The sequence below is a fragment of the Dermacentor silvarum genome, chromosome 7 (assembly GCF_013339745.2).
Source record: "Dermacentor silvarum isolate Dsil-2018 chromosome 7, BIME_Dsil_1.4, whole genome shotgun sequence".
Classification (NCBI taxonomy): Eukaryota; Metazoa; Arthropoda; class Arachnida; order Ixodida; family Ixodidae; genus Dermacentor; species Dermacentor silvarum.
Window position 1 is genome coordinate 125,913,780 of NC_051160.1, and position 27,859 is coordinate 125,941,638.

The window sequence follows — 27,859 nt, forward strand, 5'->3', positions numbered from 1 at the left end:
TTACGAGCTGACTAATCCATGCTTCCAATGTCCTAATCCCATCAGGCCACCAATAAAGCTCCACTCTTCCACTGCATTTTCTCTAGTCTTCCCAACCACAATGTTATTGTAATACACCACTGTTACATCTAGGCAATACATGACGTGCACCACAAGCTTCGTCGAAGTCTCCAAGATTCACAGCACCCGATTTCCGTCAAATGTATACTGTCGTCTTGATTTATTTTACTACTCCAAGGGTAATTTAAAATTAAATGACTGTGTGGCGTTCTGATACTTCGGTTCAGCAGTCTCGCCCCGAGTTATTCTCACCATCAACATATTTTCTTTAGCCCTTTAGCTCAGACTAGCTTTCAAATAAAGGCAATGCTGCTTTCTTTTTACAGCATATATACTCTCCTCTTGAAAAGATTTGTAGCACTGAAGCTCATTTTTGTAAGCCGTACTTTGTGCAATGATTTTTCCAAAATAGACACGAACTAGATTCGATTCCTGGTTGAAATGCGCACTAATATAGAACAGGAGAAAATGTCTGGGGTAATGTTCCGGAAACATCCATCGGCTTTGCAACTATGCAAGACACATTGTTTACGTCATCGGTGCTGTATCTTTTCTTTCTAGGCATATTATCACTGAAGCTTAAAAGTACCTTACTTAGCTTCGTAACCTTTTCGTGTTCTATTTCCCAGCTGCTTCAGCATGTGCCATTGCTATGAAGTAATAAACAATCACTGAATGGGAGCTTACAACTGTCGTTGAAAAGAAAAGTGTACAATCATTGCATTCTACCGGTTCTAACATATGGGGCAGAAACTTGGAGGTTACGAAAAAAGCTAAAGAACAAGTTATGGACCGCACAAAGAGCGACGAAACGAAAATGTTAGGCCTAACGTGAAGTGACAGGAAGAGAGCGGTGTGGATTAGAGATCAAATGAGAGCTGATGTTCTAATTGACATTAAGAGAAACAAATGGAGCTGGGCAGGCCAAGTAATACGTTGAATGCATAAGCGGTAGACCATAGAGTTACAGAATGGATAACAAGAGAAGGGAAGCGCAGTCGACAACGGCAGAAAACTAGGTGGGGTGATGAAGTTAAGAAATTTACAGGCGCAAGTTGGAATTAGCTAGCGGAAGACAGGGGTAATTACAGATCGCCTTCTTCCAGCAGTGGACATAAATATACGCTGCTGATGCTGATGATGACGAATAAACAATAGGAATTGCGTGATTTTGGAAGCATGTCATTTGTGTACAACCTAGCACATTTCCTCAGGGATCATAGCTATATGGTAAGCATTTAGCGTGACTTTTCGTATCAGCATCTGCAGCAGCATGCAATGCTTCGAAATCCGTTACCCACGTAGTTCCAGGGCTTTTTGATTTTGACGCAATTGCAGGGCTACCTTTCTTGGGGTCCCAGCGCGCTCTGTACCATGTCGACCATTTTATTGCGCCTAATTATCCTTAAATGTTGCCATTAAAATGATCATGAGTATCAACACCGAAAGAAGAATGTGGTCCGGGCAAGGTATTCGCGCGTCAGATGTTGTGCTTTGCATTTCATTGGCTCGTGCGATGTCATGTTATCGCAGAGCAATCAGCAAAGATCTCATCGAATGCTGAAGTCATCAAAAATGTTCAATTTCCTGTTGATGGTGTAGGAGAGCGATCCATTCACTGAAAGGCGTGTGTTTACCTCAGTAGAGCGCCGCCCAAATCAGCAAAGAAAGGAACTCTGCACTGATGGAGGCCAGTTTTGCACCCGCAACAATTAAGAGTCAGCAGATGGTGCGGTGCAGCACAAGGTTCCTAGTTAGAAAGCGGTGGCAGTACTAGGTGAAATGTTGGCCACCTGAAGTGGAGAGGCTGACTGTCGGAAGCAGCGATCCCCTAAGGAGGCCTGGCGCATATTGCAGTCCACTCTCGTAAAATATTATTAGGAAACGGTGACCGCTGGCGCGATCCTTGAGATAGAGGAGGCAGATTGTTGTACAATCAGTGGCGCTAGGCGCCGCCATTACTTTTGCACCCATGAGAACGGCCGCGTGCACAGGTGGACAGTGATGCAATGGTACGATGCTAGAAGTAGGGGTCCAGTCCCGCAGCTGTGGTACCAGAAGTATTGGTAGATGTTCTAGCGCGGAAACTGGGCGGGGATGACCGGCAGGTGGGGGAACGACGGCGATGTGCTGGTTAATGAGTGTTAGAGCACCCAGGTGATGGTTTTAGCTCGTAGACGTGCCTATCGATGAGTAACAGTTGCGTATCGTCTGGTGAATGTGTTGGCAACGGCCCAGCGAAGGCAGAGATTGTCGACGAGCACTAGCAGTCGAGTACTCGGCCTGCAAGCTTGGCGATGTTGTCGGGCGCCACGTGCAGCACCAAAACCACGCTTTATGGAAGGCGATAAATAAATAAGTCACGCTGTAGACCGAGAAGCCGTTGCTTGCGAAGCAGGTGTAAGATGCGTGAGGATGAGTAGAAGGTGCTGGTTCGCCCCGCAATTTTTGAATCTGAACTGCGTTTGTTTTTAAGGCAACAACATTCTTTGGCTTTCTCGATTGTTTTTCGCGGTGGCCTATGGTTGATAGCTGATGGTGGTCGGCCTGTTAGCGCAGACACAACGACGCCGATGCACAGGGTGCGTGCTGTCGCTCAACGGAGTTGCCGGTTGCGTGGCTCCCCGAACGCAAAGCCTTGTTGCTCTTAGAGGCGCACGTGCTGTTATGCGAGAGCTGAAGTTGTCTGAAAGCGTAGACAGTTTTGGATGCTGTGGAAGGAGACCCGTCTTCGGGAAAGAAAGCTCTCCTCTTCTCCCGCCGCCATCAACACTACGCAGTAGAGTGCAGCTACATTCAACTGTAGTGCGTATATGCGCAGCGTTTTCTTTGTGCACGACAGGGCTTGATTACGCGCTCGCGCTAATATGCTCCAGTGTGGCCGTGCTACGTGGTGCATACCGGCTTTCTCCTGCGCCATGTTTACAGAGAAATAGTAGCCACATCTAACTTGCGCATTTCGAAGTGGTATCCATAGCTCAATACGAAACGAAGTCGGCCAAGGCATCTAAGCAAGAGCGGCCAGGAGTGTGCGAGTGCCGCCAAACGTGCGTGTGCTCAGATCTTAAGTCCCGCGTGGTTCCAGACCCGATGCCTACGATACCCGTAAGCAGGGTGACCAAAGATTACTTCCTACGCTGGCGACCGTGGCAGAGACTGAGCAGGAGATAGTCGGCTTCTCCCGAAAGTTCTTAATTATTATCGAAATCTTAAAAGATATTTTCGCTTATTTCAGCCTGTTTATTGTGAATAGTGAGTCTGTTTCTCACAGAAACAGTGAGAAGAACCGCACTGATCGAAACACTCTTGTTGATTGATGTCAGCCATTAGCCAATGCCAGCCGCGTATGGAAATATACTATACTACGAAATAAAGCATTGAGAAAATATTAAGGAGCAGGCTTCTGTTGAAAAAAGAGTGTTTGAGAAAACTTGACTTCGCGCTCCGCTTTCGTGCCCCACGCGGCACCTGCAACTTCAAAACTTGGCTGCGATGTTCACAGCAGCGTATGCCCCCGCTGAATGCGTTTTGTTGCCAATCCTAATGTGATTGATTCAGGACCCCTTGAGGTCGTCAATTACCAACTGTTGTTTTAAAGCGAAGCTTTATATTGTTAGGCGAAACGAAAAAGCGTCTGTCCGTCGCCTGTCCACAGAGAACTATCATCATCAGCACTGGCTCGAGCGTCGTCGTCTTCTTCCGCAGCTGGCTCGTTGGTGCCAGTCGGGTTGCGCTCGTGCTCGTGCTCGGCACTCGCTCGTGCCACTGCTCCCGCGTTCGTCGTCTTCTTCTACAGCTGGCTCCGTTGCCGCTCATCATTCCAGCGTGTAGAATTTCACTTCTGTCGTCATAATCGGCAGGCCGCGTCTACAGGATATGATCCATTGCTTAAGGGGGTATGAACCATTCATTGTCTTACGTAACGGACGGATTTAATTTTTAAGCAATTTAATTTCGAACAATCGCAAGCGGCAATGGCGGGCGAATGCTGCTAACCATGCCATCGGCCAAACTCGAGACAGTGACGTCGTTCTCTCCGAGGCAGCTGAACGTGTGTGTAACCTCATAACTGAGAAATTATGAGGTTACACACACCGGGGCTGCACGTTTCAGCTTCGCTGGTCAACCATCTTCACGGAGTGGAAGGGCCGACAATTTTCTTTACATATTAGAGCTGCTATGGTCCATAGGAGCACTTCATTCCCCAGAAAATATATTTCCTTCATGTATAACGAACATTGTTTGTCATTTAATCACGAAGCAGGTTATACAATCAGTGGATGTAGATGTAGATGTAGAGCATCGGTGTTAGTGGCACATACCCACTCTGGGGATTGGCCAAGAACCGGGTAGTTCGATATAACAATGCGAAAGGAGATTTATAAAATAATCCAAACCTAAATTTGGGAATGTATACGCGTATGAGAATGCATAGGTGGAATATATCACATTACTTGAATAGAATAAAGGAATAAATGAAGACTAAAGAAAAGAAATAAACAGCTAGTCATCAAATTTGTCAAAATATTTTTGAACCCAAAGCCCTGATTTTATCACCTAAATCTTTCTGATCCTGCAATGTAATCCTGGATAGCATCGAGAACCTTCCTGTCGCTGTACCAGAGTGAACTTGTTCCATAAAACGAAGTACTTCTTTCTTCTTTCTGGGGCTTTACGTGCCAAAACCAGTTCTGATTATGAGGCACGCCGTAGTGTAGGGCTCCGGATTAATTTGGACCACCTGGGGCTCTTTAACGTGCACTACAACGCAAGCACACGGGCGTTTTTGCATTTCGCCTCCATCGAAGTAGCATCGTGAGACACACTTGTATCTGTGAAGTTAAGGCTCGCGACACGATGCCCAGTCACGCAGGAGGTTCATTCTGAAAGTTCACGCTTATGCGACTGTTCTCGATAAAATCCACTACGCCGTGTAGGAGAACAACTTGGTTATTGTAGGAATAACGCCAGCTACCCTTAAGGCGGCAAAGTCACAATTATTATGTAATGGCTGTCAAAAGACCTTCGTAGCGCATATGTAATAAGTTTGTCTTTTGAAATTCCAGTAGATTGTGAAGAAGAATTCACTGAGGTAATGATGTGTATACGAACGCATCTGTCTGCTGTAGACAAATATAAGTACACAACTCTGGCAAGTGATCACTGCGATGCCGCCTCTGACGTTGATGTGGTGCGTTTAATAACCCCACCATTTTCACACACTTGGACATGCTGGGAACAACCCAAAGAAAATTGTAATTTTTTTTCGTTTCTTTATGAATGCGAAAGTTAGGCAAGTTTCTGGAATCCGATTACCCGAACACAGTGCAACATATGTTGATTTACTGTGATTACTTAGCCATTGACATTGTGTCAACCTTTTTATCTCTGCCTTTGTGTCTCGGTTGCACTACAGACTTGGTTATGAGATGTTATCTTATCTTGAGCCCTTTATTGTTACAGATTGTACTTGTCACACATTTTTTTCTCCCTGCTGTACTTTACTGTATAAAAGACGGCGCCTGCGAGTAGTCCAGCTACACTTGTGTGGCAAAATTTCCCACCATGAAGGTCTACGTATTTCTGGTGATCCTTAGCACTGCTTGTGGTGAGTTGTGATCTTATATGGTATAAAATATTCATGCCGTTAGAAGTACTGTGCTTATAAAAGCCATTTATATAAAAAAGTTGTTTAATTTCTGCTTGACGTTCATTAGACGTTCATTGCTATTTCAGGCAACAAAGCACATCGTTTCCTTGGTTCCCGGAATGCTCAAGAGGCTAGGATATTATTTATGAATATGTGAAATAGTGCACAAAATATCGAATCTGTTGAATAACTACAGATACGTGATAGATAGCTTCGTACAATGGAGAAATTGACCAATGTAAGCACATAATGATTGAGAAAGTTCATTCAGTGCTTTTCTCGCTCGATTTCTACGTACATACAGTGTTTTGTTTTTTAGTTGCAGCCATTGCATTAATTTCTACCATCACACTATGGTATTGATTTTTACGTGTTTGTAATGTTTACATTTCTGAAAAAAAAACTAGCCCTGACAATTATTGCCCTGACAACTGCAATCTGTAGTCTGTAATCTGTACTTTCCTGAGAAGAAAACTGGCATTGACAAATACTACGATTATTTAACCGCAACATGCATGGAGTTTACGAACAAAGCATACTTTCATTGTGAAATCATTTGTCTTCATGAGCTTCACGAAGTTGTGGAACCTGATTGAGACTAACTATGAAGTCGAAAGCTTAGAATTTATTCGAACCAACTCTAGAGGAAAAGCTCTCCATAGCGCCCATGTATTGAAATCTGGAACTGCAATGGCGCTGCCATGTTGCTACCCTATGCTGGCGCGCAGGCGCAGACGACGAGGTGCGATTCAGATGAGGCGCGCAATCAACGCGATTCCAAGCCTCCGTCAGCACGGTAGCGCCATCTAGTTAAGCTGCCTGCAAACGCATCCTTTTAGGCACCTTAAATTTTGCATAAAGCTTTTCTAAATAGCCATCGAATGTTTCTGAAAAATATAAGGAATTAACTTTAAACGTTGTGCGTGCCTACGTGCTACGTGTAAGTGCTAGCTCTTGCATATAATATATTGAATATTTTTAGTGCAGCAAAAATGAGTCGTAGCAACATGGCGGCGCCTTTGCGCTTCCCGCTTTTGTGGCCCAGCTTTTCCTCTAGAGTTAGTATACTAACTACATGGTCGAGAGTATCCTGCTTCGAGCAGTACTAGGACCAATGATATAGGCGACCTTGCTCTTTAATTATTGCTTATTTGGTCTACAATCACAACAATAATTTAATTAGTGTTCTCAAAGTCATTGCGATCGTAGCCAGCGATTTCTTCACTGTGTTTCAACCAGGTCTGGATCCAATAGTTTTTGTGGAATTTTCAGCGCATTTCTCGCATCTTCAAAATTATAATATTTGTATAGCAACTAAACAGATTAAGGATTTTGAATTATTTAGTGATTTTTCAAGTTTACAAAATATGAACTCCATACCAAATCTCGCTGTAGAAGGGTCAAATTTGAGAATGCCAACTATTTCATGTCTATAGCAGGCTTGAAAAGCACCCATCGAGCCACTTGGAAATTATTCCCGGAGAAACACATTGCGCGAAACAATGATAGAAGAGTATGCGCTACATAGAACGACATACTCAAACCGAGCAAGAACACCGATTGGCAGACCTTCCAACTCATTTTACTAAATCATTTTGCGCCCGTTATTCAAACCTGCAGCTGAATTCCAATCAGAAGTGTTTAAAGATGCATGTAACCTAAAATATCATAACATTCATCAATGCTTTTCTTTGTTGATGCATTAAGTTATCGTACAAAATTGTGTAGACATCTCCTAAAAGAATTCATGGGTTAACGGTAAATAGCAATCGCATAAAATAAAATTTGCCTCGTGTGTTTGCGCTTTACTACGAATGACGTCGAATCCCGTTAGTGTGGCTGTGCTACTGTGTACAACGTATAAGCGCCTCGTCGCATTGGAAATCGGTTGCACCAAATCCATGTATTGCGGACTGCCACGTTTACTTAAACGACATGCCGAATTGTTATTTAACATGCTATCTGAATACGGAAATTGAGTTATATTTTTTAAGCATCTATAAAGCGCACAATTGGTAACCGGAGCCCACGCAATACTCCAGGTACTTTACCGCCATTTGGGCTCCCGCCACACATGATGGTTCTTGTGAACACATCACCTTGAATATGTAATCGTTATAGAAACGCCCGAATTGATTAATTCATTCACGGGGACTAATTGAAAACTCACCTTTTTTGTGTATTTATCCAGCTTTAAATGTTGAACAGCAATGCGCTGGGAATGCGGACAGAGGGATCTGCAACCTCAGCCTGCCAAGGTGGTGGTTCAACACAAAAACAGGAAAATGTGAGCAGTTTAACTACGGCGGCTGTGGTGGAAACCATAACAGATATGACACGAAGGAAGTCTGCGAGCATACATGTGCAAATGAAAAGGGTGAGTACCCATCAGGTTTAGATTGCAGACTACAGGGAAATGAGGGATCAAGAGCCACATTGGCTGTAACGATATTTGCTTGCTTCTGTATGAATCGTGACTTCTTTTATGCGTGTATAGTGTAGTAGAAGTGCACAGGATATTTGATGGAGGACTTTTGTTAAAGGCCCAAGAATTTTGCTCCAGATAGTATGATTAATTAAATGGAAAATTGCATTAGGTTACGTGAAAAAAATTCAGGCTCGTGTTGATGATATTATGTTTAGTCTATCTACCACAAACTATAGTAAATGTCGTTGAGCCAGCAAAACGTTATTGAGGCATGCGCCCCCCTTAAACTCTGTGGATAAATTTCCAGATTTTCTTGCATTAAAGTTAGCATATGAAGTACGCGCATCCACTAACATCGCATGAAGGGAAACTGCACTCAAGTATATTGGAGCGGGACTAGAAAATTAGCAAAATAGTGCGCCATATTGAACGGAGCAAGCAGAACTTCGTGGAAAGACACATAAGTCGAGGAGACCTGATTTGTGTGGCCTCTTGCCACTATTTGTAACCTACTCTCTGTAGCATATTGTGGCACATGTTGCAGGTCTTCCACTCTTCTCGAAACAATATACGAATATTACATCACTGGTTAAGTTTCTTATATCGAATTTTAAATGTGTGCATTTCAGATTGCGGGATGCATATCGCTTGTTTTGGTACAGCTACGCTACCGATATTTGTTATTCAGGAACGAAATAGGCACATGTGCATGCACAGTGATCGAGCCAAAACTGCGAAAATTCGCATCTACATTTGTAGCAATCGCTGATGGTGTCGTTGCAGTATCTACAGTTATATAAAATAATGTTCATTTATGCACACTATTGCAAGGCATATTCTCGCGCACATTTCTTAATCGTGTTAACGTATAAAACAACTGACAAATAAATTCACGTATATCGCCTTCTACTACTAAACTACATAATGTATGTAGGGCGTGGGTTAGGGGGCAGTCTAGTAGATTCTTAAAAAGGTGAAACCAAACAGCACATCATGAAGCAGTAAGATTTTTGCTGGAAGTCCATTTTTAAATGTGGTCGCACGAGAAATTCTGTTTCTTCATTGGTGCAACTGCATTTTTATTGTCGTAAGCTGCCAGTAATTGACGAAGTTCTTTCAAAATTCGCAGAGACTATATTGACTTTGTAGAGTACATAAAAACATTAAAAGAAATCTGGCACTTCTGTGAAAATAAACGTTTCTAAGTGGAGAATAAATTCTATTATGCAGCTGGTTCTCGATAGCGTGTTGCAAAAACCTGAATGCTACATCATTAAGACTACTTCAATATATTGAATCTCTGTTTTTACTTGACTGAAGTCATCGCCATGTTGTCGAAGATGATAATATATATATATATATATATATATATATATATATATATATATATAAATGCCTAGTCCCAGCTGATCAGACAAGCTAGAGGTGAAGTTTTCTACTTCTACTACTTTAAAAGCACAAAAGTATATACGTGAACAAAAAGAAATCGATATTTTACCATATTTTGATGAGTGTGAAGGCATAACCACTTCGCAAACTGAAGGCGAATCACACCCGATAGAAATGCATAATTGTCCCCAGACCTACCGGGGATATCGTTTTTTCGGCTAGTGCCAAATGAATATTTACGGTTGGTTGAAGATTGAATAATTTAGCACGTAATTTTTCTTTGTCAAAATAATTTTGTCATATTATCTTGTGCGCACAAACATTGCTGCTGGAACCTAATTCTGTGGGGATTTAAGAAAACAAATATGTCCACGAATGCACTTGATAAGGCGGCATGGTGTGAATATCATTCTACGTCGATCTGGTCACATTCTGTTTTTTGGCATTTTCATTTTTGCGGGGTACCAGAGAAATAAAAGTATTACCTCCTCGGTATACTTGGTAATCAATTGGCATCAATACTTCTTGCATGAATGACGCGGTGAAACTAAATAATTTCTACAAACTGACTGCAAGAAAACTTCATGTTACACGGAGTCTAGAAATGAAAAAGTATATTGGGTGTTCGTTACGATATTCTACGTAAGTATACATTATATTTCCGTTTTTAGATTACACTAATAGTCACGATTCCAACTCCAGTGCTTATACTTGTTAAGGATCCTAATTGATCTCCTTAGATGGTATGCCTCGTGGGCTGACAATCGAGTTATTACCAAATTAGAGGTTTTACGAATGGTGACAGATACTTGCCATAACACCTTTATTACTTTCACGCAGTGACACAGCGTTATCCATTTTTGTACTTTTGCTCACAGTGCGGGTTGAGGAAATGTGTCGCCGTCCGCCGCACCGTGGTCCATGTCTCGCCAATATGCATCGATTCTACTATAACCACCTGACGGAATCCTGCCGCCCTTTTGTCTATGGAGGTTGCCAGAGCAATGGAAACAACTTTCAGTCATACTTCGATTGCATGAAAGTTTGTAAGGGAAGTTTACTCCCGTAGAGTGTGCAGCAGTTTGCGATGATAAAACTAAACTCGCAGAGATGTAGTTTCATTTCTTGCAATAAAAATCTATTCCTGAAACGCTTTTATTTCAGATAATTCAAGATGTTATCGTGTAAACATACATGTAGAGCCGTTTTTCACAATATCTTGGGTGAAAAGAAAGTACACTGACACTGAGCAACATGCTAAGTACATGCTTTGAATAAATTAGATGTACGAAGTAGATAACTTTAAAGGTTGTCTTACTCTTGCCATTTTTTTACTGGTATTAGTTTAACAAGGCCGTGCAGGTGCAATATCTAAGCGCCATACTAGATCCTAGGTTGGTGGTCACATTGCTCACATTACGGTTCAAATTTCAAGCGCATTGTCGTCTTTTACCATGTATTTAACGCTTCCAAGGGGACAAAAGCAGCGTTATTTCATTCGTATAGATGAGGATCACGTTTATATTCTATAATAACGACGTATTCTACCGCTTTTATGACTATTGTCCCCGTATTTTCCCCTATTTCCTTCTCCTTGTTGGTCGACACAAAGAAAAAAAGAAGAGGTTGTTTTTGGGCTGACGCTGAGCTACGAGTGTAATTTTAGTGAGCTATTGATTATGATAAGTCAAGTCGAAAAGCCTAAAAACATTTTTATGCGAGAAAAAAGTGGGTTGCACATGTCCCACCATTCTCCGAGGCCATTTTCATCAAAGAGGACATCTCATGGCCTCGTTATCCGCTTCTACCTTCTCATGGCTGACAGTAAAAAGAACAGAACGAGCCTGCACGCGCATATTTCACATGCTTTAGTTGAGTTTATTGAGCAGCCTTTGTACAAACCTCGCCTATTAGGGCTACCTAATATCACAAATGTTTTGATAAAAGAAACTCATTCGGAATCCTTAAAGGTTATACGTCGCGCTTATACATAACGCGCTAATTCCGGCACACAGCCATTGGGATTATCATCAGTGGGGGTATCATTGGCAACAGCGGGTATGACAAAGTGAAACACCTATCAAAAACAGAATGAGAAAAACACACATCCGTGACAAAACCATGGCCTTAAAGTATTTTCAACAACGAGTACGGAGAAAAGTGGCCTTCGGCAATTTCTCTGTCATTGCTCTTCTGCAAGCAATATGTGTACTTAAATTGAGTCGCCATTTGCCATTGTGATGACTTCAAGGAATGCTAAAAAATAGTGGGACGTAGCAGAAATGAAAAATAATTAACAGCTCATGCTACTATAGAATTTTGTTGGCGAATATAAAAAAATATACTAAATATGTCCAGTAACCTAGAAACAAGGACAGTTTATAGAATTTTGTTGGGGAATATCAAATAAAAAATATACTAAATATGTCCGGTAACCTAGAAGCGAAGACAGTTTCTAGGTTTCTTTATGAAACATATTGCAATTTACGAATTGTAGGCGGGGGGCTTGCGACACGCATCCACTTGGAATGAACTTCCAGAATGACAACAGTTTGGAGATATGCGCCATCAAACTCGCCGTAAAAGTGCACTGTTGCTCCACTTACATTTTGCCAAAATTCTGTTTAATACATTGAAGCACTAAAGTAACTGGAACGCCCATGCATTTCGTCCCACACTTTGGGAAATATCTCGAAACGGGTGTCAACCTGGAAATTTATTTCAAGTGCTTGCGTCTTGAAAACTCACTGGCTACAATTCGTAAATTGCAATATGGTTCTTAATTTAATTATCTAAGACGTTTATTAGTAAATGTTTGTTAAGTAGTTGAATGTGTGTTTCGATTTCTAGTGCTACTTATGTCCGCCTGTTCGAAGAACCCAGCTCTACAATAAGAAATATGCTACCTGACACACGCGATTTTAAAAAATTCTGTGAAGCTTAATTTTGAATACCCGGCATATCCATTACCAAGCATACATGATGCCCTCGACTGCGTCCATGGAGCCAGCTATTTTTCGTACGTCGACCTGCGGTGTGGCTGTTGGCAGGTTGCCGTGGATCCTATGAACCGTGAGGAAGCCGCATTTATAACACCTGACGGGCTATACCAGTTTAAAGTTATGTCATTTGGTCTATGTAATGTGCCAGCGACATTGGAGCGCATGCTGGATTCGCTCCTCAAAGCCTACAATAACCTAGAGGGCGTTGTTGTTTTTCAGCCACATTTCCCAGCCATATTCAGTGCCTGTCGGACATTCTCCAAGTGTTCTGCCGCACCGGTTTATGCTACACTAATCCAAGTGCCCTTTTGGTCGCCGCGAAATCACACTGCTTGGTTACCGTGGTAACAGTGTCGGAATCCGACCTAACCCACAAAAAATTGGTGCCGTGAAGCATTTTTCTGTGCCTTGCTTGCTCTACTAAATATGCACGCTTCTTCAATGGCGCTGGTGGAGGCCACAAAGAGCGTTTTGGTGGAGGCGCTGGGTACGCTGCCTGATCATCACCATCACCGAAGCACGAAACTTCGATACGGTAGCCGTGTTGCTCGCTCGGCGATGACCAGTGAAGCACCCACTGTGCCACAACTTACTGCGCAGAAGCTGTTTCCATTTTCTTAAATCTTGCCGTTTCAAAAAGATCCAGGCACCTTCTGTGGCACTGGTGACATGGACGTCGAATATTCCATCTCATGTTATGAGTGTGTCAACAAACAGAACAGGTGGCAGGATACGCTTATGCTGGCCAATGTGGTATTTTGTTTGACAGGAACCACGCGCACCTGGTTCGAAATGCATGAGAACGACCTGCCCTATGCAAAGAACAACTCAATGACTTGTTCCGCAAGGGATAAGGTCGTCAGCTAGCCCCTAAGAAAGAACATGGTATTCGCGCGCAGTCATCGATGAAATCAAGCATTCGCAAAAATACCACAACCCAACTGAGGGGAGAACGGCGGATAACCTCCCAATATGTTTCGCGTGCTCTCAAGTAGAGCATACTGTTGTTGTTGTTGTTGCCTGAAAACAAGGCTCGTACCCACAGGGGCCACATTAGATTGTTTGAAATGTGCGTCAAACGAAACGCAAAATGGGGGAAAGTCAAACATCTAACACAAAGCAATAGTCAACTCAATGCCAACAGAAATTTTGAGAGGGCATATTCATAAATTTAAGAAAAAAAATAAAGTGAAGTGTCCCACGGTCCGTACCCTAGCAGTGAAGCCTTCCTGACGCTTCAGTAAACTTGCATATTGCAAGGCACAGCTGGAGCCGCCTCTACCTCTTCTTCATCGGTACCGGCCTATTCTTGCAGTCTTACTCAACCTCTTCTCAACATAAACAGTTATATCTCAAATGCTTAAAGCAGCTGTCTACGCTTTGTTTGAATCCCTTAGATCATAATACTCTTGTTCGCGCATTAATGCTGCGAGAAATCCGTGTTGTAATGCATTTCTGCACAAAAGCGGTGGCAACTCTTCTCAAGTACATGTCTACGCTTGACACGCAATCTACACGCCAGTCTTACGAAGGGTCTCTCACATGCTCATGCATAAATTAAGTCCCGCATTTGCCCTGATCCGATAGCGGTGGCCGCTGCCCTTCCGTTTGCAGTAATTTTTATTCTAAACTATGGCAAGATGGACGTCACCGCAGACGTATTTCATCGGCCTTAAGCATGTGATGCCCACCAGCAAGTGATTTCGACAGGCGGCACGGTATTAAGCGCAAACTCTAGAGCACTTCATGCGAAGGTGTTAGTCCGTGCTATTAGAACAAAAGAGGAGCTGCTCAAGCTCCTTGCTTCGGCGAGGATGCAGGCGCCATCCAACACGTCTTGTCCTTTGAAACTCATCGCTTCTAAGAAACCTACTATTTTCCCAATCAAATATTCAAATTGCAACGTTAGCAAGAAATGTAATTGATTACAAGGAATGATTCACTTGTAATACGTTGCCTACCAGTCTTGTGGCTTGGTTCCACAAATGTAGCAGCAACGTACAAGTTCTGTGTTATCGCTCCTGTGTGTGGAAGAAAAATTAAATACTTTTGTTTTACTAGCCAAAACCACGATATGATTATGAAGCACGTACGCGGTAATGAAACGCCCAGAATACATTTAACCGCCTGGGTTTCTTTGACGTTACCCAGCGCAGGGGTGTTTTTGCATTTCGCCCCATCGAAATGCGGCCAGAGCGGCTGGTATCTAATCTCGCGCTCTCAGGCTTCGCAGCACTACACCATAGCCACTACACCATGGCGGGAATTTATCTGAACGGCTTGTCGCAAAATAAAAAAAAAACTGAAGGCGAGCGCGGTGATGACTAGCCCAGCTGATCGGTTAGACGTTATTGGTCGACATCCAAAGACAATATGGTTGTTATCTCATACGCGAATAAGTTGTCGCAAAGGTTCGAAAATATTGAAGGGCGATATTACCACTTAATAGTGGCTGTGCGCAGGTAGGTAGAGCGCGAGTGTAGTCCAGCAATAAACTGAAATACATTATTGGGTGAACTGGCACCCGCAAGTGAATCGAACTCGGCGGCGATGGAAGTAGCAAGCGCGGACGTCGGGTGTTGGGTCGAATTCTTTTGTTCTTTATTCATAAACGCTACCATAATCTCTGAGCATAGGCATAACTCTATCTAAAACAGGACGTATGAATTCTATGTCATCGCTAGCGCATTGTCGGGTTACAAAAAAATGCGATTAAAGGCGGCGACGAAGTGCGCGGTAAAAAATTGGATCACACATGGAAATACGGTCTACAAGTGGCATTTCCCTCTCCCAATAAGTCAGGTAGCATTTGTTCTGGCCTTCGTATAAAAGTTGCTCAGTGGTCGGCAAAAGGTGGTCGTGGTATAAAGCACTAAATAACTCTGTGGAATATGTAAAATGTGTTTCTTATTGTATTGAATTGCCCTTGTGTGAAATAATTATGCAACAATTATGCATCAATGTGTAATTAAAACGTCATGTTGTATTTGTTGAAAATAATACATATTCTAGGCTAGGTGCGAACTTCCTGTCATGTGAGTGTACAGTTTTTGAAAAGAAGAAAAATGAAATATTATCTTTAAGAAGGGGAGTATAGGAACTCGCGAAAATGGAGGGCTTCCTAATTTGCCACTCGGGTGCCAATTTATGTGTTAGCCATTTTTACGCTGACAGAAAAAGATATTTCATCTCTAAGTCCTTCCTAAGTGTCTCGTTATTTCCGATATATTATTCGCTCTGTGTTGTGCTGATGACCGTGCGAGATTTCCGAAACATTGCTTTGCATATTTCCTTTTATTTTCTGCTCATGTGACTTCCTCTTTAAACGCTGGTGCCTACGTCGAAACAAGCATTATTCGGTTTTGAGAGCGCTGCGTCCTTTTTATTATTCGCTTTTGTCCCCGTTCCTTTTGCGCAGCGATTACCGTGAAAACGTTCCGGATATCATACCTTGAAGTTTTTCTTAAGTGAGATTGAAAACGGCTAAAAACGTTTTACATCAAAAAGGAATGGTACCATCGAGGCCATCATTCCAGGGATTTTCGCATCCTTTTCTGTACTTCACGACAACGTTCGGCTCCTGCAAGGGAAGCCGTCAGCCTTTCTTAAGGGGCTCATCGCGCAATGAAGAGGTGAAGACATTCAATCGTGGCATGCCGGTTGTCGTCACAAGAAGGCGCACTGCTGCTTTCCTTGCTTTCCCACTGTTCCTTCCCTGAAACACTTTCTTTCTAACACCGCGAGTTTTCTGGCACGCGTGTATTATGGAGATTCTTGTCATCACCATCATCATCAGCAGCAGCAGCCGCCTATTTTTTGTCGACTGCAGGAGGAAAGCCTCTCTCTCCCAGCGACCTACAATTAGCAGTATTATGGGCGCTCTAGTCTTAGTAACGATCTTATCCTTTATGCCCAGCGTGAGGTACCCTTTCCAACTGCGACATGCAGTACAAATGTTCACCACGCGGAGCCGCTCGAGAAATGTTTTGACCTCGCAGATCAGCTGATATGAGCAAGCTCAGAAGGGCGAGCATCTCCGCTGAAGTAATTGTAGCTACTGGCTAATGCAATTTGGGGTCGTTAAACCTGAAAATTCTAAAGTTGCAACAGCATTGCTTTCTTAATATAGATATCACATGGGTACCTTGTTTTTCGAATCGTAGGCCAGCCAAAGCTAAAAAAATAAGATCGTAGCATAAAAGCGTGGACACCAGTATAGCCACGACCCTGCTCAACATCGTGACGTGTGGTGGGAAACGGCTGGGTTGTTGTGGTTTGCAGCAAAAACACTGCGAGCTCTAAGAGGTAAAATACAATACATATGCCACGCAACGTATTGCTGAATGCAGTTGTGCTGCTCTTTATTTATGAATTTTAGAACGCGGGCACACAATATTTGTTTTTCCCAGCTCGTTTTCCTTTTGCTGTCCCGTGTTGCCTGAAAGGTTGCGCTTCTGACTGACGTTTATAAAGGAAGCAAATACTTTTTACGAAAATAATTTTATTGCAAGAAATCAGCACACGTACATGCATTCACCAGTTGTGGCTCTGTCTAGGGCGACAGGCTTCCCTTGCAAACACTCATGCAATTGACGTATGATTCGAAGTTGTTTCCATTGCTCTGGCAGCCTCCGTAAACAAAGGGGCGGCACTTTTGCCTCTCGTTGTCATAGTAGAATCGCTGCAAATTACCCATGCATGGGCCACGGTGGGGCGGAAGGCGGCACATGCTCTCAATATGCCCTGCATAGAACATTCTAGGAATTAATAACTGCCGGGTGTTACAGTTTTATAATAGTAACAAACGGTGAACATGGTCACGATGGATATCTGCCATCCTAAACGTACTCACGGTACTAAAAATCAGATGTCGCGCCTCCAAATACCTCGCTTAACAGAAGATAAAGAGACACCGTTAGAGTTAGCATCAATCACCTGCCAAATCTATCGCAAATTTAATAAAACCATACAAACACGGCGGTGAATCTTCACTAGTAGTAACATTGTGCCCGCTACTTTTTGCATACCTTACCTTCAGAAGCTATACCGTGTCTTTGAACGAACACTTTCAAAAACATTTAACTGCCAGTGGCGGAGAGCACAATAAGTCCGGGAGCTGGTTTACTCGAAGAGGCGGACCTGACTTGTACAAAAAATTGAAGTGAATAATCGACAAATAATATAAATTCACTAATAAGTTTTTTACTAATTACCTTATCGCACACATTGTAATTAGACAAATTCTAGCCGCGGAGTAGCAATGCGGATCCACTTCTAACGAATTCTCAGGATGAAACCAATTTCAAAATATTAATTTGCGAACTTTGCGGAGAAATGCGTGAAAGGCCGAGTTACTTTTGTGTTTCATTGCATAAAATGACCTTTTCTGGAGAAAGTAAGTGGAACGACAGTGCATATTTACCCCAAGTTTGACCGCGCATATCTCGTAAATGGTGTCATCCACACAATTCTTTTCATGTCGATATGCCTTGCAGTCTCACCCCCTAGAATCTATTCATTCAAGCCAAGCTTGTATTGCCTCACATTTGTCGGCGGTGGTGCTGTTTGTGTCACGCTAAAACCCTTTCGAAAACCTGTGAAAAACCCGCGTCTAGTTCACTTGGTATATTCTAAAATTGGCATGGAAGAGTATGAATGTATGACTAACACATCATGCATTAATAATAACATCACAATCTCGTTAGTTACGGATTAAGGATTAAGGATTATAAAATCACGTGTGGCGCATACCCACGTTGGATACGGGGGTATGAGCCAGGGACAAGAAAAAAAGAATGAAAGAAGGAAAACAAGGAAGGAAGAAAGAAAGAGAGAAGGAAAGAAATAAACCACGTGCGGCTCATACCGAGGCCTCATATTTCAGCTCCGCTCCCAGAGTAGAGCAGGTGCGGTGAAAGCTGCGCCGCGCCGGGTCACATGACGCGCTCGACCAATCAGGGTCGTTTGGTCTATCACGGTCAGGGAAAGCAAAGGGGGTTGGCGTGGGCTCCGCCGGGCTTCCCTCGCCTCAAATGAGTTTCGGCGCCCAGATGGGAATGCCAAGCGTGGTGCGTTCCGCCGAGGAGCAGGCTGCGTTTGAGCAACAGCGGCGCGAACTCGCCCGGGAAAGAGAGTGTCGTTGACGTGGCGATTCTAACGTGAGGGCTTGCAAAACACAGGCGAAACGTCAGCGAAGAGCTGCGGACCCCGATTTGCGGGAGTGGGATGTTGAGGCCAAACGTCAGCGAAGAGCCGCCGACCCCGAGTTTAGGGCATATGAAGCGGAACGCCCATGACAGTGATGTCTTGCCACAAGCTTCGCTTACCCCCTTTTCTCGACAGGGGAAACCTGGTGATTTTTGCAATATACATACCGTATTTATTAAAAACCTAATTAGTTATTTTTGTTAATTAGTCGATTTTGAATTTCGATTTCTTGTGCAAATAATTTCCTCCTCTACTAGTAGACCAGCTATCGGGCAAGAATTGTAGTATCTGCCACAGGCAATTTTCAAACATTTTTAAAGTGTGTGCTGAAACAGCCTGCACAATTGCATACGCTAAACATCTAATTGGAGCTCTTTGGCCATAATTGGCCCTTACGCCAGTAAACACTATACATCATCATTACATCAAAAATCTAAAAAAGTGAATACTTTATTAATCTTACACTTAACTCCATATCTGCTCCAAAGTTTGGGGCTCTTTTGATTACGTCTCAGACGCGTGATGTGATAGCAAGTCATGTGCTTGTGATATTGAAAATTACATTTGTGAAGACTAAACGGTTAAGCCTACTCCCTCTAAACAAGATTATTTTCAACATTGTTTGAGGGCGATCTTATTACAGTGAGAATAAGCACACTTCCTCTCCATTTGAATATTGCAAGCATGGCAGAAGGAACACGATGACGAGGGTGGCAGTCGTAGCTTGAGTTAACAAACCAGTGTTCCCGATGAACGCGTGCAAATACTCTGTAGTAAGTAGGCTTCTGCTTGAATAAATCTGTCAGTCACGGATGACTGGTAATGTGAAACAATACTAGTTAGAATACCCACAATTTGTGGAAAAGCGCAAGGCTCTGCTTGACAAACACAAGGACACTGCATTTTCAGAAGTGTTTCGCCTTCGCCAGACGTTTCCTGAAGACACCGGTATGTTCTGCGAATGCAAATTAAGGACGACAATACTTGGTTGTAGGAGATGTTATTATTCGATAGGTGTGAGCTTTTTGGAGTGGTAACATTATATCTCTGCTCTTTATAATTATTTCGATATGTGTTGGTAGCGTTAGATCTGCTTAGGCTACCAGTAGGCGGTCAATACCGAAATGATTTTGCCAGGCCAGATACTTGTTTTGACTGCCTGCTAGCAAGATTGTTATTGATCGTGTTTAGCAGAACCTTCCGTACAGACGAACAGTGTAGTGAAGAGATGGAGAAGGAAAGGTAGTGAGGTTAAACAGGCAAACAACATTGAGATACAAATAAAGGAGAAACTGGAGAAAGAAGAGAGTTGAATAGCACTAGCTAATATTGTCCCGAGATTTCTGTTTCACCTATGACACGAGCTTTGCCTAGCTCTTTGAAATTCTATCAGTGGCTTCATTCTATCAATCGTTTTCAGCAAACAGCTATTGAATCTATGAGTGGTTTTCATTCAACACGGAGTCACACGAAAGTTTCAGGCGCTTTCGAACAAAAAGTTTAAATATTTTTCTTCAAAAGCTCTAGGAGGACACCTGGAATTTTCTGGCCAAGGGTACACTTGAGCGTATTATTGAACGTTGTTTTATGTGCACTGGATTCTCAGCTTCCCTGAGAATCTTTGTAAGGTTTAATGCAAACGTAAGTGGATGTGCATAGTTCCTGCTGGAACAAGGAATTGTTTTCTTCCTTGAAGAATCATGAACGAATCAAATGAAGCTTTTCAAATTTAACACTCTGAGTCCTAGGTATGATCACATAAAATTCCAGTATCCGCCAACACTCACAACCGCTAATTAGTTTTAAGCCGCACTACGGGAAAGTATAAAAACACAGGGTACTTAAGCATTAGGCCTGAAATATTGTAGCAGATGGCAGAGCAGCTTGTATCGCGAATTTCTTTAAAAAGTACAAAAGTAGGAGATCAAGCACTCTTTAAAGAATAAGAACGTCGTGTGTTGCCACCTATAAGTTTGAATAAACAGAACATTTACGTTCACTGCCCAACCAAGGCTCCTCTCCGAGGGATCAGTACTTCCCTATGTCTTAAAAAGGCTTACAGCAAGTTATACATGCAAATTTTCTGGTCTCGTCCCAACGCCGAGTTGGTGTCATCGATATAATCGTGTTACATTCAAAAAAGGCCCAGGTAAAGCAGCAAATATCGCGCGCAGCAAATATTATAAATGGACGTGCGAACTTACCCATCTCTATTTCTCGAGTAACTCCCTCGACTGGCACATCTACTGTGGGCGCAGCTGAGGAAAAGAGCAAAAAATACACTCTTTGAGACGCCTGCTAAAGGCCACGAAACTGAAAAGCTTGTGTTGCACTTTCAATACAAAACTAAATTCTTGGGTTTTACCCGCCAAAACTACTATATGAATATGAGGAAAATCGTAGCGGAGGACGCTGGATAAATTTTGGAGGGTTAGGGATTCCTTAACAGGCACCCCATGCACAGTATACGGGCGTTCTCGCATTTCACCCCCGTCGAAATGCGGCCGCCGCGCCCAGGATTTCACCTCACGGCCTCGGGCTTAGCATGGCTACGCCAAAGGTACTATGCCACCACGGCGGGTGGAATTCCATTTGCTAGTTTCATACTGTTCTACAGTTCGTAAAAATCTTCGTATGTGGCTTATCGCTGGTAGTCCTCTTCGCGGCTCCATTTTCCTACTGTTTAACAGCGAGCAATATTTGATAAACAAAAACGACAGATATAATAACAAAAATGCTATTTATAATAATGTAGCAATTATAGCGTGAGTATTTCCATGTCAATCGAATACAAATAATAGGTAGTACACACCACTTCAAGCCACAGTGCATTCTCGGACTGCAGCCAGCTGAGGTTAGAATATCCATGATATTAATATAATGCTGCAAGATATCGAAAATGGTTAGTTGCGAATAATTCAAAACCCAGGTTAAAATTTATGATCAGCAGCATGTTTGGAACAATTGAAAACGATGAATTGAAATACTAGGCGCAAATGTCGCAGCGAACTTGAGCAGTCATTTTGTCGTAAATACTGTTTTAGCGTGTGTTCAGGGCAATCAGATAAAATGGGGCTCGGCTGAGAATTCACAGGGTACGGTAGACTGCTTCTGAATTGAGCAAGGTGGGCAAAGCATCTAGCGATAGAAATGCTGCGTTATGTCTTGAATGGCCAATCGAAATACGGCGGCCAAGGAAATTACTGCACTAAAGCTAACTGCACAAAGTAGCGTGAAGAAATAAGACATCAAAAAAAGGCGATGAAGTAGCCCGAATTATTTATTTTCTCTACTTAAGATGCTAATGTTATCAGCGAAACTTTTAAGCATTTGCATTAAGGTCATATTTGCTTCAGTTTTACAGTTAGATTAACAGTGGTATCACATCAGACAACATTGTAACCATGAGCACGTACAAGAAATTATCAAATTGATAAGAAGATTAAGCATCGCAAATAGAAAGTATTCACGAAAATCTCACAACAGTTTCACACGTATACCTATCTGTTCCATGCCAGGAAATTTCAAAGACGTTTTTCTTTAGAGAGTGGAATAGAAGTGCAAGCAGAGTTGTTACTACAATATTGCAAAAGTAGGGCCACTTCTAATGATGTTTTCTTGGTATGATTATAAAAGAATATCGGTTTATCCTTTTAATAATAAAGGATAGTGATTTCGTTAAATATCAATCCAAAGGTATAACTGAGCCGTTTGCGGCATAACCAAGAAAGGAAATGACATTACACAGGCTGACGAGCTCGTAGTAAACATGTCTACCTCGAGAAGTTTGCTTAATTTTGGAACTGCAAAGTGTGTATACGGGTTTAATTGTTCACTGTTAATGCGAAAGCATCAAATGGCCCATTCAGCTAAAAATCCGGTGTCTGTAACAGCGGAACGGCACTTAAATTCCCATTGGCTGCAACACCCCGTCACGAGCGCGCCTCGACGTTGCATAGCGGCGGAAACGGTATTGTGTGAGGGGAGAGTGCATCGCCGCGACGCCACGTCACCAGCCCGCCTCGACGGAGCAGATACGACGACGCGGTGGCGCGGGGTGCGACGGGTTGTCGTGGATGAGGCAATCGGGTGACGCGCGCGTGCGGGTGCCACAGTCTCACTCTTGGAAGCCGGCACGCGCTCCATATATCTCCCTCTCTCACCCCTGCTAGGCTTAGCTGCAGCGCGCGCCGGCCGGCCTTGTTGGCCGCTGCTGCTTCCTCGGTCTACCGCCGCACAGGACGTCGGTGGCATGCGGCGGCGGCCCCGCAGGCTGCTGTTGTCTAAAGTCCCTATTAAAGAAAAGTACCGCCATCTACTCTTACCCTCCTCTAATAAAGCGCTTGCTTTTTTTTCTTTACTTTTTGCTTGCGAAAGGACTTTCACCATGGCTCTGCGGCGCAAAAAAATACTAAATATTAAGAAGTGAAAAGCGCGCGCTATCATCGTCCAATCGGAGATACAGGAGAGAGAGAAGCGGCGTTTATCAAAGGATGGCGGTACTTTCGTTATATACGGCCTGTACTGTTGCTTGCCGGCTCCGGCAGCACTTACCGCTATGGAGCATTACTCCAACGCATAACTCGAAGGACCGCTCAGCGGCGTTGAATTTGACATTAATGCTTTTGCATTCACTACTTATAAGAAAAGGTGGTTGGGTGTCGTCAGATTTTTGTATTTTACGAGCACTTCACGAAGGTAATCATAGAGAAGGAAAAATTGGCGCAAGCGTGGTAGACGCCCCAGCTTCTCACCGTATGTCGTGCCGCGCAGCAATTTGGCAGCATCGAAAGGCTCGCATTTTGTATTCTACCCTTCCTTAGATAAAATTTCATAGACATCCAGCGGCTGACGGATTTCAGCGTTCGTTGGATCCAAAAAGCCGGCATTGCAGCACTCAAGGAAGCTTTGTCCTATTGTTTCCCGGGTATGATTGGTTCCCACCAGAAGCGATAGCTGTTCTCTTCGCATCCACTTTTCCCCTATATTAGGACTGTAAATAATAAAGAAAAAAGCAATATAAGCCTAATGGGTCATTACTTCGTTGGACATTTCGTGAACATCCTATTCTGATCCACCAGAGCCATTACTTTAAGTAGCGCTGGGAGGAAGATGTCAAAAATATCTTGGTAAAATTGTTTTTTGAACGGTGCAGCACCTCTGAGTATTCTCCCGAGAATGTGTTTGGAGTAATATTTATAGCGAATAACTGCTTCCTTGTACCCCAAAATATCGCCGGTGATGAAATCACTAAAGCTTTCTTTTTATACTCACGTCCGTGATTACGCGTGGAAAAGTACTCAACTCATTTTGCGCCCGAGAGAACCAAAAAAGAAAAAGAAAGCCCAAGGGCGCCTGTCTGATAAATACGTTAGGTCAAACCTCACACTTCCTGCACCTTCCCCCCTCCCACCCTGCACAACATTTCCTCTGCTTTTCCCTTTGCACGTGGACAGATTAGCACACTCACGTTTTTTATCCATGCACGTCTCCTCGCAGTGCTGCTTCGTCTTGTACAGGTTAGCGTTGCCGCCGCAGCCACCGTAGTTGAACACCTCGCATCTTGCAGCATCCATGTTGTACCACCACCTCGGCAGGTCAAGTTCGCAGGGACCTCTGTCGGCCTTCTCCGCACATTGGAGCTTGAAATCTGCGGCCGCTGAAAGAAACAAAGCGATGGCAGTTTTTTTTCGAGCAGGCGAACTTGAAGGTAAAATTTAGAGACCATTTATGACTGCTATGTTATGTTATGACCTGCTGTGTTCACAAAAAGCAGCTGCTGCAGCCGAAGCCCTATAACATATAGTGCTTTTGTAAGCGCTCATCCTTATGTGGCTACGGACATAGCATTTTGATAAGTACGTACGCCCTTCCATTTTCCATAAGAAGAGGTTTTGCACATTCGCAGTGGCCCCAATAGTAGTATGCTGTTTCGTGGTTAATTCTGTGTTACGTAGGATACATCAAAATATCATTATTTGTGTACAAATATTAAGGTATGAATTATTTGCCAAGAACAGATACGTGCAAATAGGCACTAATTTGTGTATCAACTTTATGTGTGATAGAAAATGGTGCAATGGGGATTGGTTTGTCTGAGGTGTTTAAATGCTTCTTTAGTAGACCGACAGCCAACGTTATTCACGTTCGACACTAGACATCTGCTCAGTAGAGCACTTGGTTATTTTGTCCAAAATAAATTGTTTATCAAACAAAGGTGTTTCCGCAAAGCGGCCATATTCGTTTCACAACAGAAATAAATATTTGTGTTTTAAAATTCCAAGATTATATCTAGCAATGTCTACTTGTCATTACATGTCTGGTAATGTGACCGTCAGTAAACAAAATTGTACCAATACTTCAATGCCCTGAGTCCACTCGTGATGCTTATGTTTCGTACTGTTTTTTCAACTACACGTTTGCGCGCTTATCTACTATTAGCACTATAACACAGCGAGGTAAATCATTTTGAGACATTGGGCAATGAATTTTTTAAATGAAATTTAAGTCAGCTATGATGAAAACGAAGGACAACCGCCATCTCATTCCTTATCAAGGCTTTATTTCATATTTCTTGCAGCTAGCACGTATTAGCTTCATGATTACTTCCAATCAGATGCCAAAACTTCAGCAACTTTCATATAAAGCATTTCATAATTACACTATAGTTTAGAAAACACGTGTATTCCTCCCTAAAGTAGCGTTAATGTACATTGTGGTCGTTTATTTTTTTCTTTTAAGGAATATATTAAAAAAATAGAAATGTTAAGAACACCGTATTGCACTAGGCAACACATTAGGAAATAGTGTTCATAAACCAGATTGCATTGTCACGCCTACATTCCTTCACTATCTTCAAGTGACTGTTTTTCACCACATTGTCACCGCTACCAATTAAGTTATCGTTAGGCGCAAGACTCTCCTACGGTATTCAATATTTCTGGAATCTTGTCTGATCTGATTGAGCGCGGGACGCAGATAAGGTTCTGCATTCCAGTGTTTAGGAGCGTACGTATGATGTAAGGTGAGATATATATAAATAGCGAATGCACTTCACCCATCCGTTCTGATCCGCCTACCGACAACTCTCCTCGCTATTATCGCTTTTGTTTGACTTTTGCTTGTCTTTCTGGAGTACAAGTCCGCGCAATAAAGACTTACATTCTTAACCTACAATTTTGGGGGTGTTTTTTTCTTCCCCATAACTGCAGCGTGATAATATAATAAAAGCACTGAAGACTTCCTGAAGTATATTTTTGAGCGATAAGCCGTTACATAAGTGTTTTCCCTTCTAATTCAGTATGAGCATATATTAGTAAATTACACTATTTCAATAGCTATATTTATCTGTAGTTGCTTGGTAGCTTATAGACATTGGGATTCATTTCGCTGTATTTATTCACCTACTTGTAAACAAACGCCACAACTTTGGCAACCATCATTAGGAGGAATTTTAGATCCGGAGCTCCAGAATAAATGCATGCGAACAAGTAAATCGTCTTTCTCGGCAACCACAGCTCACATGTTAAAGACGTTTGTTGGATTTTAAATTGAAAATCTAGTAACTCTATCAAGAAAATTCGGGAACTTATGCAATAGGTGTCTTATTTTTTATTTCAATATAATAAAAGCTACAATATCCAGTTTACAACATTGTAACACAACAATGAAAATGTTGCAAAACTCTTTATACTGCACCTTATAATGCAGCACTAGGAGCCGAAATTGCCGCAGTTTGATACATCTAACTTATTTATGACCAGGTCTTTTGCACAACATTACAAAACTATTTAAGAATCTTGCGCAAGCTGTTAATTTATCATCAGATCTGTACGTTGAAAATATTCTAGCAGGTGCAGTTTACATAATTTCGGCTACTCTTGTAAAAATTCAGGTTCTAATTAAAACTATGCTTCGTAGAGTTGACAAAAACCCAGAGGCTCTTTCCAAAAATAATTCAAACCGGCACAGCGCTGTTCTCATAAGATTCGTCTTGCATGAACTTGATTAATAAATTGTAGTCAGCCCTTGCTTATGCTTCCTTTTATAAAAACCACATAGATTTCTCAAAAGTCGATGTGAAGGTGAATGTGAAAGGCCATTCAAAGGTTTTCATATAGTTGTTTCCGATATGCACTATACTTCCTGTTACATACATTTTACGACAATATATACATTCAGTCTGGTTCGGAACTCACCATATGCGGTGCTAAGGAGAGCAAGAAATACGTAGGCCTTCATGGTGGGTACAGTCAGGCACACGACAGTGGCTAGTCAAGTCGCAGGCACTGGCTTTTATACGCTAAAAGACAATAGGTTGAAATAATCGCGCAAGGGGAGATATCTGTGAGAATAAAGGGCCCAAGATAGGAAACCCTTCATAATAAAGTGTGCTGTGCAACCACGGGACAGGGTAACCAATGGAAAGATATTATACGACGTCCTTAATTGAGAATAAGCAAGATATTTCAGGGTTTCTTCACACGAATAGATTTCTCACACGTGTCTAGCATGTCGCTTTGATAACGAAACAGAAGTTACAAAGGCACTTAAGCGTCCTTACGTGCGAATGCGAAAGCATCCTCGGAGGCCCTGCTATTTCGACGTGCATGTCATGTGACATTGTCCCATATTGTTATCACTTGGTCAGGCGACCTTGCAACTTCAGGCGCTTGATCACATGACTCTGTCACATCAAATGATGTGACAGTCAGTGATAGTCATGTGCTCGAATTGGGCAAAATCAGTGTTGAGGGTGGGCCACCCAAAATTTGGCAGTGGGCCAAATCAATTGAGCAAGTGGGCCAGGTCGGTTTTATACGTGGGTCAACTTAGTTTCCGAATTGGGTAAAGTAAATTTTGTGGGTGGGCCAAGTAAATTTTGGGAGAATGCCAGGTTGGTTTCGAACGTGGGTGAGCTCAATTTTCCAATTGGGCACAGACAATTTTGGGGGTTGGCCACTCAAATTTTGGGGGTGAGTCAAGTCAATTTTTGGAGTGAGCCAGGTTGGTTTTACTTGTCATTGGAACGTGAGGTGAATAATTCGTCACGTGGGTTTTGGTGCCATCGTATGTTAACGCCGGGTGGACGCCGGATTTTTAACTTCACTGGGCATAGAGGGA

The 27,859-nt window shown here is 42.7% G+C and overlaps 1 protein-coding gene across 1 annotated transcript in view; it reads right to left on the reverse strand.

Annotated features, from left to right (window-relative positions):
- LOC119459149 (boophilin-H2) overlaps nucleotides 1–26,988 on the reverse strand; it is a 47,092-nt gene extending 20,104 nt beyond the window's left edge. The window contains exons 1-2 of the mRNA XM_049671193.1: nucleotides 26,935–26,988; nucleotides 24,207–24,395 (exon numbers count right to left, since the gene is read on the reverse strand). Of these exons, the coding sequence (XP_049527150.1) occupies nucleotides 24,207–24,395; nucleotides 26,935–26,977 (232 nt within the window). The 5' untranslated portion in view covers nucleotides 26,978–26,988. The remainder of the gene's footprint in view (nucleotides 1–24,206; nucleotides 24,396–26,934) is intronic.
- Nucleotides 26,989–27,859: the final 871 nt, after the last annotated feature.